General features: G+C 35.9%; 7 protein-coding genes across 7 annotated transcripts; 4 read left to right on the forward strand and 3 right to left on the reverse strand.

The window, feature by feature from the left end:
* Positions 1-483: 483 nt before the first annotated feature.
* EIN_430670 (hypothetical protein) lies at positions 484-4197 on the forward strand (the record flags this gene model as incomplete). Its single annotated transcript, XM_004261984.1, has 4 exons — positions 484-935; positions 996-1118; positions 1185-2013; positions 2074-4197. The coding sequence occupies 4 exons, from the start codon at positions 484-486 to the stop codon at positions 4195-4197; spliced, it is 3528 nt and encodes a 1175-aa protein (XP_004262032.1).
* Positions 4198-4275: 78 nt separating this feature from the next.
* On the reverse strand, positions 4276-5109 carry EIN_430680 (hypothetical protein; the record flags this gene model as incomplete). Its single annotated transcript, XM_004261985.1, has 3 exons — positions 4276-4598; positions 4712-4873; positions 4929-5109. 3 exons carry the CDS (start codon positions 5107-5109, stop codon positions 4276-4278), a joined length of 666 nt encoding a protein of 221 aa, XP_004262033.1.
* Positions 5110-5306: 197 nt separating this feature from the next.
* EIN_430690 (hypothetical protein) lies at positions 5307-7913 on the reverse strand (the record flags this gene model as incomplete). The annotated part of the gene is made up of 1 exon (XM_004261986.1): positions 5307-7913. The coding sequence occupies one exon, from the start codon at positions 7911-7913 to the stop codon at positions 5307-5309; it is 2607 nt and encodes an 868-aa protein (XP_004262034.1).
* A 336-nt stretch (positions 7914-8249) lies between these two features.
* Positions 8250-9131, reverse strand: EIN_430700 (hypothetical protein; the record flags this gene model as incomplete). Its single annotated transcript, XM_004261987.1, has 1 exon — positions 8250-9131. One exon carries the CDS (start codon positions 9129-9131, stop codon positions 8250-8252), a length of 882 nt encoding a protein of 293 aa, XP_004262035.1.
* A 570-nt stretch (positions 9132-9701) lies between these two features.
* EIN_430710 (hypothetical protein) lies at positions 9702-10006 on the forward strand (the record flags this gene model as incomplete). Its single annotated transcript, XM_004261988.1, has 2 exons — positions 9702-9726; positions 9768-10006. 2 exons carry the CDS (start codon positions 9702-9704, stop codon positions 10004-10006), a joined length of 264 nt encoding a protein of 87 aa, XP_004262036.1.
* A 753-nt stretch (positions 10007-10759) lies between these two features.
* Positions 10760-13897, forward strand: EIN_430720 (serine-threonine protein kinase, putative; the record flags this gene model as incomplete). The annotated part of the gene is made up of 1 exon (XM_004261989.1): positions 10760-13897. One exon carries the CDS (start codon positions 10760-10762, stop codon positions 13895-13897), a length of 3138 nt encoding a protein of 1045 aa, XP_004262037.1.
* Positions 13898-14945: 1048 nt separating this feature from the next.
* EIN_430730 (hypothetical protein) lies at positions 14946-16182 on the forward strand (the record flags this gene model as incomplete). The annotated part of the gene is made up of 3 exons (XM_004261990.1): positions 14946-15046; positions 15098-15224; positions 15466-16182. The coding sequence occupies 3 exons, from the start codon at positions 14946-14948 to the stop codon at positions 16180-16182; spliced, it is 945 nt and encodes a 314-aa protein (XP_004262038.1).
* Positions 16183-17873: the final 1691 nt, after the last annotated feature.

The following is a 17873-nucleotide window of genomic DNA, read 5'->3' on the forward strand; positions in this document are numbered from 1 at the left end:
TCAGTGTATTTCTATTTACTAGCTCCGGTTATTAAACTTTTTAAAAACATTTTCTAATCATCATTGATTGGCGTAACACCATATTATACAATTCCAATTGTTTGTGTCATCAAGTATCAAATTTCTACACTTAAATTATATTCAAATTAGAATTAATTAATTTATAGTAATACAATTTTATCATTAATACAAATACTTTTATATAGTATAATATGACATAATATAATTAATTATAATTTAATATAACTTATATTATATTACTATTTTTATACTATTGTATAATTATCATTAATAATTTAATCAATAGTGTTTGTATATATTTACTATTTTTTAACTATACAATATACTCTATTGAATATAATAAACAATTAATACTTTAGTAATAATAACAATAAACTAGAATAATATAGTTATTTTATAATAATATATATTATATACTGATGAACCACAAATTTAGAAAGCAAACTAGAAAAGAGATAATTGATGAGTACCTTACTTCATGAAACAATCATTCCCCCCTCCGGTGTAGAGAAAAGTATTATTCACCAATTTACAGGGAAGTACCCCCAACTCATAACAACTATTTCTAACTGTTTGACGTGTTACGACATCACGCCATCAGGTCTTTCCATTCGTTTCAAAGAACGTTGTGAAGCGAACATAGTTGATGTTGGGTATGCTGTTGTCAAGGGTGTGTCGTTCTTAATTCTTCTCTTCAAACAAGCGCGCCTTTCAGTGATGCGATACAACACAGAAACAAACCGATTTGTTGTGCACTCGCTTCACTGTTTTGAATACCCTGAACTTCGAATTCGAGAAAAATGCACGCCAACGGCTTATGATGATCCACGGATGTTCATCGATAAGAAAGGGCGATGTATATCACTTTTGTGTTACGACCGACTGTTATGGGTGATTCCATTAGGGTCCAATAGGTGTGTTTTTTACATTTCTATCAATTTATTTTGAACAAAGAGAAGAGGACTGACATATAGAAGCTCTTATCGCGTCGATTTAGAGAAGTTTGGGGTGTCGCGCATAGTCGATGTGATATCGTTGAGTGGCTACGAAACACCGACGTTGGCATTCCTTCATATGACGGTGCCGACTTGGGATGCGTTTGTTGAACTTTTTAGACTTCATATCTCGGATACTTGACAGTAATAAATGAAACTGACAGATAGGCGTACTGTCAATACAGGAGAAGCAACAAATGAAATTGCGATCATTAATGTGAACCCTGGTGTAGTAGGAGAGGAAGAACAAGAGTGTGCCAATGTAGTCAATCGGATTAGTCGCCTTCCATACAACACTTTAAAAATGGTGGAGTGTTATCCACTACCTGGTATCTTACTCTTAGCTTCTGTTAGTGTCTTATACATCTCCACGACGTCATCTGAGTCATTCATCTTACCATTTGGCACGTATTTCAATCCTCCAGAGGTGTGGAAGGGGGTTGTTCCTTTCCTCAAGCTTCTTCCGATGAAAATCCGGATCATCCAACTTGTCAAAAGCATTCACCAATTATCACAGAATTTGTATTTGACATTCACCGATAAAGGAGACTCCTATTACATTCACTTAAATTGCGTGGAGGGTATTGTGCAAGAGATCGTCCTCTCCAACGCGCCATACAAATTTATACCAAACACGGTCTCGTTGTATGACGATTACATCTTCTTGGGGAGTGTCTTCCACGACTCTTATTTGTTCAATTACACGATATGTGAGTACGGTAAAGGAGATATCAAACCGTTTGGGATTCATTGTGGGGATGCCGTTCGTATTAAAAATCTGCAGGAGCGCAGCGGACAAATGGAGGAAGACTACCCCTTTGATTTCCAAACGCCGATGGAAAAGCCGAATGAGTTAGTCTTGAAGTTACCGGAACTCGACAAAATCAAGAGTGTTTCGTGTATCCACGATTATTGTTTGGAGGGCGATGAACACAACGGATTTGAATTTGTTGTGTGTGTAGGGTTCCAACCGTTTGGACGAATCATTAAAATCCGCGTTTGTTTTGTGTTGTATTTTCTCGATATCTGTCGGCTGTTTGCATGTACTAAATACTAGAGAAACGTTCACACCGAAACAAAGATCTCTGCGAATGCGCCGAATTTTGTATTCAAAGGGATAGAGAGTGGCGTTGAAATCACACACAATGGGATTAGTGTGAATAGCGAAGTGAAATTGAGTTTACAAGAGAACATTGTAAGAGGGAGAGTGAACAATGGATGTGCCGTGTGCGAGTTAGAGAATAAAACAACAGTGTTTTACGATATTCAACAAAACAAGGTGTTAAAAACGTTTATTGATGTTGAGAAGGGTGCGTGGTATCCTGAGAGTACTGATATGGCTGAGGAGGATGATAGCCATTACCTCTTATTAAAGAACAAAAGGATAACACTTGGGACGCAATACTTGAGTGGAATAGGAGAGTCTTATGCGCGTTTTGTTGATCAAAGCACACAAGAACAGATTGAGAGTGACAAGCCTGAGAAGACTGAAAAGAAGAATGAAGACAATGAAGTATTAGATGTCGAGTGTATTAGTGTTGTAGAAGGCAAAGTTGACATCTTTTGTGTGACACAAAACAACAATTTCTATTATTACCGTTCACTGCCACAAAAGGGGGTCTTTGAGCGTTTAAAGATCGAAATTCCACATAAAAAGGAAAGTAAGAAAGTTCCGCCAAAGATCGTCGAACTCATGCGAACGTCTTCCAAAGCGTCTGAAAAGCGATTTTTGGTATGTCGAGCGTTTCCGTTCATTTTGGAGTTTTGTTATGGGTTTCCGTGTGTTATTCCATATGTAGAGAATTCGATATATGACGCTGTTGCTATTGATACTTCAAAACTCTTCTTACAGACGGATGAAGGGGGGGTCACAGTTACACTCCCCAAATTTGAGACGTTCAATTATGGTATTCCAATTCAAGAGATCATAGTAGGAGGAACTCCACATAACATCATTTCCTCTCCAATAGGTCTAGTTTATACTATTTCAACGACAACGACATTGGAAAGCCCGGACTGTCCTCCACAACTTCCACACTCTTCAACACAACAAAATGCATTAGAAAAGCCGCCAGAATTGACTGCGACACCTTTGCGAGCCGAGTTGTTCTTAGAACATTACAAATTAGTGTATTTCGACCAGAATCAGTCGTTCACGTTTGATAAGGGGATGTTTGTGAATTCGCTTCGTGTGCTCGAACTCACTATCAACTCGGTGAAGCGCGTATTAGTAGGGTGTGGAGTTAATACACAAACGACTGAAGACGACCCGGTGAAGGGGAATGTCTTTCTATTCAGTCTCGAGAGCACATCAGAAGGTACGATCCGGCATATTTCGACTGTCTGTGATGGTAAAAAGGCTGTTCATGCGATTAATTCGATTGGGGGGTATTTAGCTGTAGCTGAAGGGAATGAGCTTCAAATTTTGAAAGGGAAAACGGAGAGTTTGTGGGTAAAGAAGTGTTTTAGTGATATTTCGATCTTGATCAATACAATTACATTTCTCCCAATGACGCTGAGCAAAAATAAAGTCGACGAGATGTGTTATTTGATCTTACTGAATGACATGTACCGCTCAGTCATTCTCTTGTTATTCCAACCACAAAAGAAGAGCGTGATTCCACTTGGAAAGGACGGACGGGACATTCACGCGATCGACGCCGCCTTTGTCTTAGACAAAGATTACTTCCACGTTCTCGAAATTGACTATGAGAGGAACTTGAGTGTGATGAATTACTTGCGAACAGAGACCGAACGAATTTCTATCTTCGAAGTCGCAGCAACGTTCAATGTCGGCGTCGACATTTTGCGGCTCACGCGACTCAGATTGGGGAATGGGTACGTCTTCGTGTACCTCTCCGCTCAAGGCAGCGTCGGCTATTTGACTGTAGTGAATGAACGAAGTTACCAAACTCTTCGCCAGATCAATGCGAAGATGAATCGGGAGCCGTGGCATTTTGCTGGGACGAATCCGGAAGAGTTTCGTATGGAGAAAGGGTATGGTGTTGGGTATGGGCGACGCAAGCAAGTGATCTTAGATGGGGACATCTTGAAGGAGTTTCATTTCTTAACACAAGAGCAACAAAAGAGGGTCTGTTTAAGGAACACATCGATCAGTGATGTTGTGAATATCTTAGATAATGCGTTACAAAGGTCTTCGTTGCTCCAACTCGAACCATAAAGTGAGTCTTGTAGTATTACTACGTAGTTTTATCTATCAGATGAAGTAATTGAGTGGATTCATATTTGTTTCTAACAATCAATTAGTCTTTGGAAAGGCATACCGCACTTGAAGTAAAAACTTCAAGAAGTTGTGGTGTTGATACAACTTCGACAAGTATCTCTCGATGTCCAGAACCTTTGGAGAACATTTATTCACTATAAATATGCCACTTATAATCTTCAATTCTATTTGGCCTTGTGGGATATCTCCCAACTTGTCAAATGACACTTTTAAGAGGGTCGTGTTCTTCTCACAGGTCACTTCAATTTCTATCCCAAATTGTCCTAACAAGTTGGTGTTCTCTTCTTTCTTCCGTTCTTCATTTTCTATTATCATACTTTTCTTTTCTATTTCTTTCTCTGTGTGTTACTTCATTCTCTTATTCTTAACATTATAATAATATATATAATATATTATTGCTATTATAATATTATATATATTATTTATATATTATAATATAATAAAAACATACCATATACCCCTATCTGAGTTTGCATATATCCCATCTCCTCATTCAACATCGCTATCTTCTTCTCCTCAAATTCAATTTTCAAGCGCAAATCGTCTTCTATCTGTTGCCTCAATTCTGCGTCCGTCTTCTCTATCATCGTTTTCCGCGGAACATATTCTTTTCCTTTGTGTCATGTTACATTCTCTTCTCCTTGTCACTACCTTCCTAAAAAACAAACGCTGTAAATTGATACCAGTACGTTGTGGAAATGTATCGATCTTCGTTTGGAAGATATCTTTGCTACTCCTCATCTCTTCGTTGTGTTCTTTATATCGGCTAGTTACTGATTCCAAAAAGTGAACATCGTCCTCTTCCAAGCATTCAGGAAGTCCTTCTATTCGACTCGTTGTCATGCTCATCCTTCTCTTTTTTAGTTATCTTTTATCTCTTTTTAATAATAATATAAATATATAAATAGTAATATCTATTATTATATATATATTATAATATCTAATATTATAAATATAATATAAATATAATATATAAATAATTTAATTATAAAATATATTATAATTTATAGTATATTATATAAAACTATTAAATATCACCAACAAATTCAGTCAAATCTCTTTCGCGACAGCACATTAAGTGTCATCTGGTTATCTCCGTTGATGAATAAGTCGACGTGTTTGGGTTCAGTCAGGATTTGTCGAATTTGGTTTCTTTCCAGTGGTGATTTGTTTTGGACAAATTGTTCGAGTAAGAAATTCAGTTTGTTTTGTTCTTCCATTTCTTTTGTTTTGCTTGACAAGTATTTAATACTCAACACTGTCGAGAAGATATCTGGAATGCTCATATAGAATTCCACCACATTCATAGCCTCTTCAAACCCTCTCTCAAAGCAGAACAACATGAAGTAATGTTCCCAAATAGTGTTATACACAACGTGCAAATAGCTTTTAGTCTTCTTTTCGTCGCAGACTTCTCCAAAGAGGTACTTCACGCAATTCATAAATTGTTCGTCGTTCGCGTTGAACCGTCCAAGAAACTCGCACAGCGTGTTATTCGCCTTCCCAAACTCCTCATTCGCAATCAAATACTTCAAATTCATTTTCATCGTCTCGATGTCGTCAACGTAATTCATGAACAACGAAATGTACTTCGATGGCTCGCAGACACGCACGGTGGAATAATATTTATACATCACTGGTAAGATCTCCGTGATCACCACCTTCCGCATACTATTATCAACTCGCATCACATCAAACAAGTACTTGAATTCCCCAGCATCAAACGACAATATCAAACTCGCAATTTTATTCATCTCCGGCAGCGCTTCAAATTTCGGTATGATGTCACACTTGGTATGAAGTCCGTGGATCATAAACAAATAGTGCAAATACAACGTCAGTGGCGGGAATATCTTCGTTCTAAACAACTGTAAAAAGACTTGCGAGATACTAATGGGATACACATTCCCAGGCATCACTAACTCAATCATCGGATTGATTAAAACACCACTCGAACGCAATTTCGCTTCACCTTGCAACTCAGGATAGATCTCCAACATGGGAATAAAGTACCGAATCGCATACAAGTGATTGCCAATCGTCTCGACAATCCCCGTATTCACATTTAACTTGATAAAGACGTCCCTCAAAAACACAAATTTCTCTTCAAACTCCTCCAACCCAACTTGAGTCAACTCTTCGTTGCTAATTATTAACTCTTCAAACGCATTCTTCAGGTTGACATAATACTTTTGGAAGTAATCCGTGATCTTCTCAATCACCACGCGATTCTCAAAGTTCTTGTAATCATCTAATTCCTCCAAAATAGTCGCCGTATTGTCTGTGGTGATCAACATGTTTAGTGCATTGATAATGAAGTTGGTGTCATTCAACAACGGCAACTGAAATCCTTCTGCAAGACATCGGGCATACAACTCCTCACACCCAGTCAACCGCTTCCCAAACACCATTGGTGCTAACAGTCGTACACTCTGAATAAAGAGCTCAAACTTCTCACACGTCCTCACTAGCGATTTCCACTCGTTGTTCCCAATGACTTCGATGTAACTCGGTAACACTAATTGGTTGACTCCCTTCATGTATCTGTCGTATACTCCAAACTCAAACCCACCCTCTTTCTCCTCTATCACATTGAGTGGCAGTTTCAGTTCAACTTTCTCTTCAAATTTGCTCTTCTCATTCCCCAAATAGTCGAAGCCGTAGCTCTCCACTTTGTGAGTGTATTTATTATATATAACTAGACTCACACACTCATCCAACTCCTCAAAGCACTTCGACCCAAGGTATCGCCCTCCTTCTATTGTCCACAACCCTTTATACATCAATCCATACGAGTCTACTGTAAAGAAAATGACGTCCGTTCGATTCTCTCCGTACAACACAATATTCACACAATCAAGAGGCGTTTCTCCTTCCTGTTTGACATACCGTAACACCTTTTGCACAGCAGAGTGCGTCGAGCATGACACTTGAATGGAGTAGATGAGCATTTGTTGGACCAAAGAATACTCAAAACAAACGCCATCATTTCCCCCAACAGTCACTCCAATATCTTCTCCATTGACTTTCACCTCCACAAACGTCCCAACAAAGTCATTCAAATAGAACACATTCGGAAACGGCTTTCTCCCCGAGTCCGACACCTCAACAAACGGATTTTGTCGGGTGACGTCCAAATTGCTTCTCCTGAACGTCGAAAACGACACATCAAATAACACGGGGATATATTCCTTTGCAAGAAACTGTGGGAAACTCTCCTTCTCGACAAACCCCGACGATTTCATGATGAAGCATGGCACTTTCGCTAACTTCAACGCAAACGGGCGCGTCGAAATGATAAAAAAGAAGTCCTCAACACCCGCCAAGTTGACTGTGCTATACACTTTAGTGACTCCTTCGCACAAGAATGTGATCAACTCAAACGTGTCGAGTGAGATGAGTCCAATGCAGTTCTCCATAACAACTATAACTCCACTCTTACCTACAGACTCAACAGCAACTGCATTGTGGATGACGGATGGACACCGGACTATCTGTTTCGGCTCCGATGATTCTTTGGTGTAAAAGTAGACGTCGGTGCCATTTGAAGTGTAATATGATTGGTTGTTGTTACAAAACCCGCTGACGGGACTCGACGGGTAACTATGTAAAGCAGATACACTGTTCTCGTAGTACACAACACTGCGGTTCATTTCTTTGGGTTTTACAGTTGCAGTTTTTCTCTTTTCCAATCCAACGCGAGTTATAGTTCATTCTGGTTCTTTTAACTAGATGAATGTCACATTTTAATAAAATGAATTTAACTCTTACTACCTTTTTATTATTAAGTAATGTATAATTAAATGTTAATTATTTTTCTTTTTTTTGACAGAAAAATAAAAGAGACTAAATTGGACTTTCATTGAGTAAAAATTTGACTTAATGTTTTAATTGTTTTATTAATAAAAATAGAACATTGTGATAGTAAAAAAATGAACACAAAATAGTAAAAAATTACAAAAAGGGCGCAAAAATACAGGAAGACTCAATCAGACCAACTCAACATTTAAGTCCTCTTTACTGACAAAGTCAAATGGATTTTTCTCTTTACGTATCTCTTTCGTCTCAATGAAATTCTTCTCCTGCATTGGCGTGAACGCAGACATCGATCCGTTTATGATCTTCGCAAATGAACTTTCATCAAAAGGTATCTCCACGTGGTCGTCTTTTGCCAGCTCTTGTTTACACCCCTCTACCAGGCTTAAATATTCCGTCTTTCTAACATAAGTAATCGCCTTATCATTTTGCTCAGGAAGATTGCAATCTCCCAAATTTATAACGGACGTTTTTTGTAAGTTTTTAAAAGCATTGGATAAGAATTTGTGGACCGCGCAACCCACTGATTTTTCAGCTTCTTCTCGTTTGACGTGGACGATCTCATTTTTGAGATTCACAATTGGAAGCTTCTCGAGCCTTTCACTGGAAAGACGAAAGCCCTCTTGGGCTTTTTTTGTACAAACAGTTTTTGTGTCTTTTGCGATGATTTCCCGATTTTTTAGCGTGAAATTGAACAAATGAAGGAGCAAAATCTGATTTGATCTTGTTCTCTCACTTCCAGAAAGAGAGGAGTTATCAGTGGCTTTTTTTGGGATGGGGTATCCTTTCTGATTGAAGACCAGTTCGGACTTTTTATCAATCTCATAACTCATTGTCTCATCAAAAATGATATCACCAGATTTGTCAGTGATTTTTTCGACAGCAAAAAACTCGAGCATTTTCTTCGGCCGCCTTTTTGAGTTTCCAATCAAAAAATTCCAGTCTAATTTTTTAATTAATACATCGATGCACGCACAAAGATAACAATATAGACTATTCGTCGCGTTCCGACGAATCTTAGCCTCGCGCGAAAGCTTCTTCTCCGAAAATTCCATCGGAATTAGTTTTGTCATTTTTTGACACCTTTGTTTTCAAGTTCCTTCTTTCTATTTTGATAATTGAATGATTTTCTTCTTCGAGGCATTCTGACATTTAATATACAAGTTTGTTTTCTTTTCTTTTAATTTCTCTCTTAATTATTTTCTCTGTTTTTTATGAAAGGGTTTTTGCTCAGAGGTGTTTGTTATTGTCATTGTTTAATTATAATTTTTTCAATCTTCCACAATTCACACTATTTCACTTTTTACTATTAATCAGTTATTAATTAACTATTATTTACAAATCTTAAAAATGTTACTATAATAAACTTAACATTTTTTATACACTTTTTTTCTCGAATAAATTCTTTTTAATTGAGAAACCCTGCTTGTTCGTCTTTTTAACCTTTTCACTATAATAACCAGAGAAGAAATCAAATCAATCGAACATAATTATTTATAATAAAAACATATAAATAGAATTCTCCCAAAAAGTCCCATACATTCCACAGCAACCGCCTAAAAAATGAAAAGCAGAAGTAAAAAAACTGGATAAAAGGAAACAAAACTAATAATTACAAACAGGGAATGTCTTGGAAATGTGCGTTATGTGGTTTGTGATTTTTTTCAGAGTGAATGAAAACTGAGAGATAGGAAAATCTGTGTATTTTGCAGAACGAAAACAGGCAGAAGGAAAGGATTGGCACAACATCTGCTTCAACAAATATTACAAAAAAAAGAAAGAGGAGGAGAGTCAAACACTGTTCGGCCATTATAACGGGACAAAACAATCATCTTCAGCCTCGTCACAGACTAAGACGTGCCCAGAGTGCTCAGCAATAGTCGATACTCAAATACGATTCTGTACGTCTTGTGGATATAAGTTCGAATAACCTTAGGCGCAGTTACTCTTCTCTTCATTTATTTGTTCCTTTATTTTCTATTCTGTATTATACTTTTATCAATGTTTTACTATTGGTGTTTAATACTTCTTTCCCATAAGAACAACGATAATAACTTGGTTTCTTTCTCTTTCGTAAATGGTGACAAGATTTATGACTTTCCGCCTTTTCAATCAGAATTAATCAAATTTGCGTTTTTGCATTTTTTTGTGAATTTGTGAGATGCAAATAATAAAAAACGTATATTTTATTATTTAAGAAATAGTAAAAGACTTCGTTATTTATAAACTCATTTCTCGGGTTTCTAATGTCTTTTTGTACATGAGTCAATTCGTGGAAATCATAGTGCAAATCTTCATAATTGGTAAATACATAAAATTTAGAATGTGTTTTGTATTTTAATAATTCAAATCAACTTTAATTGGGGAAAATACTATTTAATTACTATAAAGTTATTATAACTACCCAATTTTCATTTTTTTATACATTTCTATTTTTACATGTAATAATAAAAATACTTCATTAAAAACATTTTAAATAACATTTAAGTTTGTTTAGAAAAAATGTATTATAATTTATAAAAAATAATTAATAATAATTAATAATACATTATTTATTACAAATAAAATGATAGTAAAGAACAAATAGTATAATAATAAATTTAATTACCATTCAATTATAGGAATTGTTTTTCATGAGTAATTCAGTTGGTTTTAAATGACAATGAACTTCAAACACCAAACGATGAAAAATGTGATTGAAGTGATGCAAAATGTTATTCAGTTGACGAGGAAACAATTAGTAGAAGATGGTGAAATGAAAGTATGGAACGTGACGCTCAATTACCTTCAATTAGGACGACAGAACTATTTCATACTCCGCTTTCCTCCGGACTTCTTTACTGATATAAAAATCTATCGAGTACACTCTGAAGTGTTACAAACCCTAGAACTCGACTTAAGTCCCGTCAACGCAACACTCATGCCAAGTTCCCCATATTACAAGTTCAATATTTTCCCACGAAAAGTTGGGTCTGAGACGATAGCAGTGTATGTGAAAGCGAATGGGAAAGTCGATGTTTTGTATCGAGTCGACCTCAAATGCATCGCTTCGCCAAATGGGATTTTCATCGACGCAGATTCAAAGGATTTGAAAGTGTATGAACAAATAACGAATGGGGCAGAGGGGAATATTTATCGCGCGTGTTACTTGTCGCACCGAACCGTAGTGAAGGAATATAAGACTGAAGAGTACTCGAAAGAGGCGGAGTTGTTGCAACAGCTGCACCACCCCAATATCATCACGTTGTGGGCAATGTTCTATAAGAACACCCATCTCAATTTAGTGATCGAAGAAGCGTCTTTCTCGTTAGATAAAGTGTACGCCGATATCCCCAATTGTACTCTCTTTACCATTTTAAGAGACGTCGCCTCTGCACTTTCCTTCATCCACTCACAACAAATCGTTCATCGCGACGTCAAACCACAGAACATCCTAGTGATGAGTCTCGACAAGGAAAAATGTTCAGCGAAGTTAGCGGACTTTGGTTTGGCTTGGGTCATCGGTAACCACAAGATCAATTGCAAGTGTGAAGGAACCCCCTTTTTCATGGCACCGGAACTCCTCTTAGAAAATGGAGTTGTTTCAACTCGGGCAGACACCTACTCCTTCGGTCGAACTATTCAGTTGGCCTATTCCCGAATATCACTTGAGCAGGCAGTGACTTCTCTCCCCAAGACACTCTGTTTTGGTGTTGTGAAGGACGATTTTGTCAAGACTTTTGTGATGAAGTGTTGTGAGGACACCCCAACCGATCGACTCACCGACGACGAGGTCTATAACCGGTGTGAGATATGCATCAAGCGAAGTAAAAACGAGGAGCTTCTTATTAAACGAGCGAATTACAAATATGACTTTGGTGCCATCAACACAATTGAGAGTCTTAAAATGATCATCAAGTCATTACAGTCCGATGGCCTAAATGACTTGGCATTTGAAATATTGGTGGGAACTTCTGATGGGAAGGACGTTCGGAAGAAAGTCGAGAAATTGAAAGCGAGTGTGAAGTGCAAGATTCCTCCTCGGAGTGGTCAAGAGGAATATTTGATAGGTGAGTATTACCGTTCAATTGAAGATTACAAAACAGCTCACATCTATTACATGAAAGGAGGAAAGAAAGGTGATGCGTACTGTAAGTTTCGGATCTATGAAGAGTTGAAGAAGTTGTGTAGCGATTTGGAGACAAAGACGTCTGCAGAGGATCTCGAGCTCAAAACAGTCCTTTCCTTCTTTGCTTTCCAACTTCCTGTTGTTGGGCAGATCTTCAGTAAATGTTCGACGCCAAAATCGTTCAACGTCCAAACGAGTGTGAGTGCAAAGATGATGTTTGAGATGATTTATTTGTTCTGTGGCATATCAAGTGCTGTCGATGCTGAGATTGGGAAGTGGGAGATCTGTGGGAAAGGGACGCAGTCGAATTTCATTAATGGGTTGATTCTCCTCAAAAACAATCAAGTTGAGTATGAGAAGTACAGTTCGTTATATTCTCTTCTTACCACTCCAACGCAACCGTCAAAGTCCGTCGATGAATTCTCAAGTGTTGAAGAGCAGAACATCTATTGCATCAACGTGTTAAGTCACTTCTACAAAGACGTCGCCGACAGTGAAGAACGTCGTGTTGTGCAGTTCATGAGAACGGGGACGAGCCTCCAGCAGTTGAACTTGTCGCTGTACCAACTGTCGAAAGAACGAAGTTCATTGTACGCCGTGAAGAAGATAATTGAGTTAGCTCTTATGGGGTGTGGCGCTTCGTGTGTAGCTCTTTACGAGGTGTTAAATACCCCCGAGATGGTACAAGCGTATGCAGCGGCAATCGATGATGTCATGTCGGTGAATGATCTTCTTGATGTTTTCGAAAGTCCTTCCAAACCCGCGGAAATGCCTTCTGAGCGTGTTATAGGGAAGACACCCAGTAATTTTGTGAAGCGTCCCAAACACTCAGTACCATTGAAAAGTCTTCTTTTTAGTCATAAAGTCTATTGGCTACTTAGAGGCGCCACTTTACTTCAAATGGAAGCTATTGAGAGCTTGGCGGAAGTGGTATTGGAGTTGGTGAGTACGTCTCGAACACGACAAGGGCAGGTTGCCTTGTGTAATTGTCTTGGACTGATTAAATTTAGTTCAGAGTTGGGACGAAAAAAGTCACAAATGTTGGAAGCGCGATGTCTCTGTAAAATGGGGAGAAATAAAGAAGGGTGGGAGATTATGAGGCGTTTAGTCGAAGAGAATTACGAGGACGTTTTTATTGACTTTTTTAATGAGATGAAAAAAGAGCAAAATTATGAGGAGATGGAACTGGTCGCTAAAAAGGCCAATCAATCGGGAAATTCCAGCGAAACGTTTCAACTTAACGAGGTCGAAACGAAAGCGCGGAACGTGTATCTTCTTATCAAAACGTATGCAGCCACGTTGGACCAACAAATCAAGACGTTTGCACAGAATAGCGAAACACACAAAAACGAAAATCAAAGTTGCCTCAAAGAGTTGCACGACCGAAAACGAATTTTTATGGAGATGATGAGTGAAGACAAAATGACAGACAAAATCTCTAAGGCATTGGGTTTCGCCCAAACAATGTTAAGCCTCAAAGTGTATGAGAGAAAAGATATTGAGGTCACGATTCACGTGTTACGATATTTATCGTTTTTGGGATCCAAAAATGCTAACAGTATTGTCATGAGGATTTTGGGAGGAAATGTGATGAGTCCCATGGAAAGTGAAATCTGCAAGGTTTTCGAAAAAGAGTGCAAAACGAAACCAACACAACAATGGTGTAACGCACCAATCCCAAAATCAAAAAGTGCAGATACAAATGTGATTTGATACTATTGATTGTTGTTTATATGTTTTAGTATACTTTATCAATAACTTCATAAATTATATGATATAATACATAAGGTATATGTTTTGTTCTACTCTTATGGCTGTTCGGCGACTTATGATATTACTGGGAAGTCGGCGACTTTTTGAGTCCCTTCAAAAGTCGCCGACTTCTTTTAGAACTAAATAATTATTAGCTTTAATAAATTATATCATATTCATTATAGTCTCAAAAATGTGTAAAAACACAATAGTTGTTATAATTTGTTATATTATAATCATATAAATATAATTTAAAAAATGATTTGAGAAGATATAATTGGGACGGTATTTTTTCATTTCTTTTTTTAATAATAATTATATTAAATTTATATGGTTTATTTTTTTCAATATCTTTTACATGATAAATGGTATTTTGAATAGTTATTTAACTAAATATTTAGGTCAGCGACTTTTAAGACCACTGAAAAGTCGGCGATTTTCAAAGGGACTATAAAGTCGCCGAACAGCTATTAAAGTTTTTATCATTATATGGTCAATGTATAGTTTTAAATTAAGTACTATAATTTAATTGTTGTTAGATTATTGTTAATATATTAAACCATAATATAATGAAATTATATTTGAAATATAGTTATATTTATAATAATTTGATAAACCATAAAATTTTATTATTAAAATATAGTAAAAATATTATATTACAATAAATTATATTCCAATAAAAACAACTTGAGATAATTATAGTTTAAATTATATATAATTCAATATTAAATTGAGATTTAATGATTGAAAAGAAAAAGTTTTTATATAAAACATTTTTGTGAAAAGTTCATTTTCAATATTAATTAAATAAACAAATAGTTTAAGGTATTCAATAATAATTTAAAATTTTCATTGAAAATAGTTGGGTTATTTGCAACGTTAAGATAATCGGGAAAAAAATCTGTGAATAACACGATATCTGAAGTATTCGTTATAAATTTTTATGGAATTAAATACTAAAATTATGTAAAACAAAAAACTAAATAGAACTATAAAAAAATTACAAATAATGTCAAGCAAAACGAGTCACAATTTAATTAAAAATGATACAGTCGGCAGGTGTGAGTGGACGAAAAACGAACAACAAACTTTGGACGAGGAGCTCTTCAAGTTTGTTGTTATTTTACCGTGCGTAATTATTTGGTTATAACTGATATCAAGGATGCAACAGACAGGACAACAGTTTGATGGGATAACATCGATTCTGAAAATATCAGGTAGGTTTCCGACAAAATCGATTCAGCAAATTACATCGCGGATTAAGTGGTGTCAGTTTCCCCCAAATTCCGTTTGTTAATTTTTTGTTTGTACTTTTCGACAAACATATCTTTAAGGTTTAATTAATCCATTTACACACAAATTCTTTTTAACTTTAACGCTTAAACGTTTGTTCGTTCTGCCACTTTACATCTCAACATTTCACAAAAATCTCAGAATCACAGCGATGGAACGAACAAACATTTAAGTCATAAAGTTTGGAGGGATTTTGTGATGTGTTTTACAAATATTTCACACATATTAACGCACAGCGCCCCGTTTGGGATGAATACTGTCAAAATGAGGCCTTCTACCTCCAACGAGCAGAACAACAAACCCAACAACCGTGTTATAGTCCGAGGACTAAAGACGTATGTCTACCATCAACTACTCGCAGTGAGGCTTCTGGCTACAGGAGGAGACGCTACTCTGTGCAAGAGGAGGGAGGAACCGAGTCACAGTTCCGACCAAACGAATTCCAACAAACAACGTATTCCCAACCACTACAAAACGTTAAAAGTTCAATCATGATCGGAACGAACAACTCTAGATCGCCAAGGGTGTACCGCCCACACAGTCCAGTCACATTTTCGGTTATGCAAAATACAATGGCTAACCAACAGTCAAATTTACACAAGTTGGTCGAGGACAACGAAATTATATTGACAGAGTTGGAAAGACAGGCAAACTCCCCAACAGCCACGGTGGACACTGCCGCGATCTTGCGGTTTATCGAAAACGCAAATGCGATGATTGTTCAGTCGAAGATTTTTGTTCAAAACACACTTCCATTTTTTGCAAAAAAGTTGGAGATACCGTCTGAACTGACAAGTAACATCTTCCCATTTATTCAATCCGACTCGGGATTGCAGTTTATAGCCGAAAGTAAAGCAAGTGGGGCATCGGGGAGAGGATTAAAAGCAATGAGTTTGCCGGGTAGAGGTCCGTCCGCCATGTCGACATCGAATGGGTCGTTCCAGGGAATATGAGAGACAATAAATTGTGAAATACTACAACTACGAGATACTCCATTATAAATTAATCAAATAAACAATTAACTTTCGGTAATTGCAATTTTTTAAGTTTACTTTTGTTGTAAAATAGTGTTTTTAAAAAGAATTGTTGCTTTCAAAGCCAAAATTTTTGAAAACTAGCATTATTGGGACGACAAAAATACTCTCAAATGTAACATTAAAACTATTTTGATGAACAACGACACTTCCAACGGTCGACAATTCAAAAAAGCGTAATTATGAGACGCGAAACCGTAACTAATAATACATTTTTTTCCGAAGTGTGCCGTAAGAAGAAAATTGTTTTTTGATTTGGATAGTAACGGAGTGTCCAATACTTTTCAGTTAAGTCCCTAGTTAAGGGATTAGAATAATAAACATGTTTTTATAGAAATATTAATTGTGATATAAAAAACATTATATTAATTGGTGATTTATCATTTCTTTGGGCACTCTAATTGTAACTCAATGAAAACATTGACTCGTCGAAAAGACGGTGTTATTTTCTTAACATCTCGATTAGCGATAATCGAGCGTAAAAGTAAAATAAGACACAATGAAATTAGGAATTTTTATTGTCCAATGATTAAGGTTTTGTGATGATGGAAATGCTTTTGCGAAAATGGTTTTCCTTAATTGAAAAATAATTACACAAATTTAGAAACTATATTTTTGTGTTACGGTTTCAAGATTTTTCGTGTCATCATCGGGTTATTGGTTATTGAGAATTTGAAAATGTTTGTCAAGATATCGTGTCGAATAATTTGTGAAAAAACAAGCTTGTTGTCACTACTTAAGTGTTAAAAAACGATACATTTACTATTCTGGTGTTTTTTTAATAACTTTTTTATAATAAATTATGAAAATAACTTTGAAATGACTATTTATCAGTTCACAACACTTGGAGTAAAACTGAACAATGTTTATATAGTTTCCACCAAAATATACCATTTGCCTTTCAATCCAAAAAATATACATTGAAGTAAAAAAATAGAGGTGAAAATATCTTTAATTTGTGATTAATAAAATATTAATAAAAATTTCATTGGAATAATTTAATTGATTAATTAACTTGTAAATAAAAAGAGATTTTTTCTTTAAAAAATGATTTGTTCTAAAAACAAACCAAAGAGTTACTTTTATGTGATTTTTTTAATAGTTGTTGTCTTTTTTAATGTGTAAAAAATAGTTATAACTTGACTTAAAATATAAAAAAATGTGTATAGAAAACTCGAAAACTGTGAATTAGCGCATTTTCTTTTGAACAAATTTTTGCTTTCGGCGAAATGCATTATTCGATACTTTATTATCCAAAAAGTTGTAATAAAATTCCTAAAAATTCAACGAAAAATAAGCAAATTTTCCCTTTGGTTTTCGATTTTTTCGATTCTTTTTTTTGAGTGATTGTCTTTTGTATTTTATAAATTTTATAACTCTTTTTTGCTGTGTTATTTCTATAATTTATTTTGTTCAAAAAGTAGATTTTTGAAAATTGTTTTGAAAATACTATAATTAGGTAACAAAAATATTATTGAAATATGGTATAATACCATCTTTAACATTTCTGGGTGACGGAACAACAACTGATTCAAACCACATAACACATGTTAACTAAATCAAACTATAATATATCATAATTTGAATTAGAATTGAAGACCAACAATTCA

This window comes from Entamoeba invadens (assembly GCF_000330505.1).
Source record: "Entamoeba invadens IP1 unplaced genomic scaffold scaff_1105074726713, whole genome shotgun sequence".
NCBI lineage: Eukaryota > Evosea > Mastigamoebida > Endamoebidae > Entamoeba > Entamoeba invadens.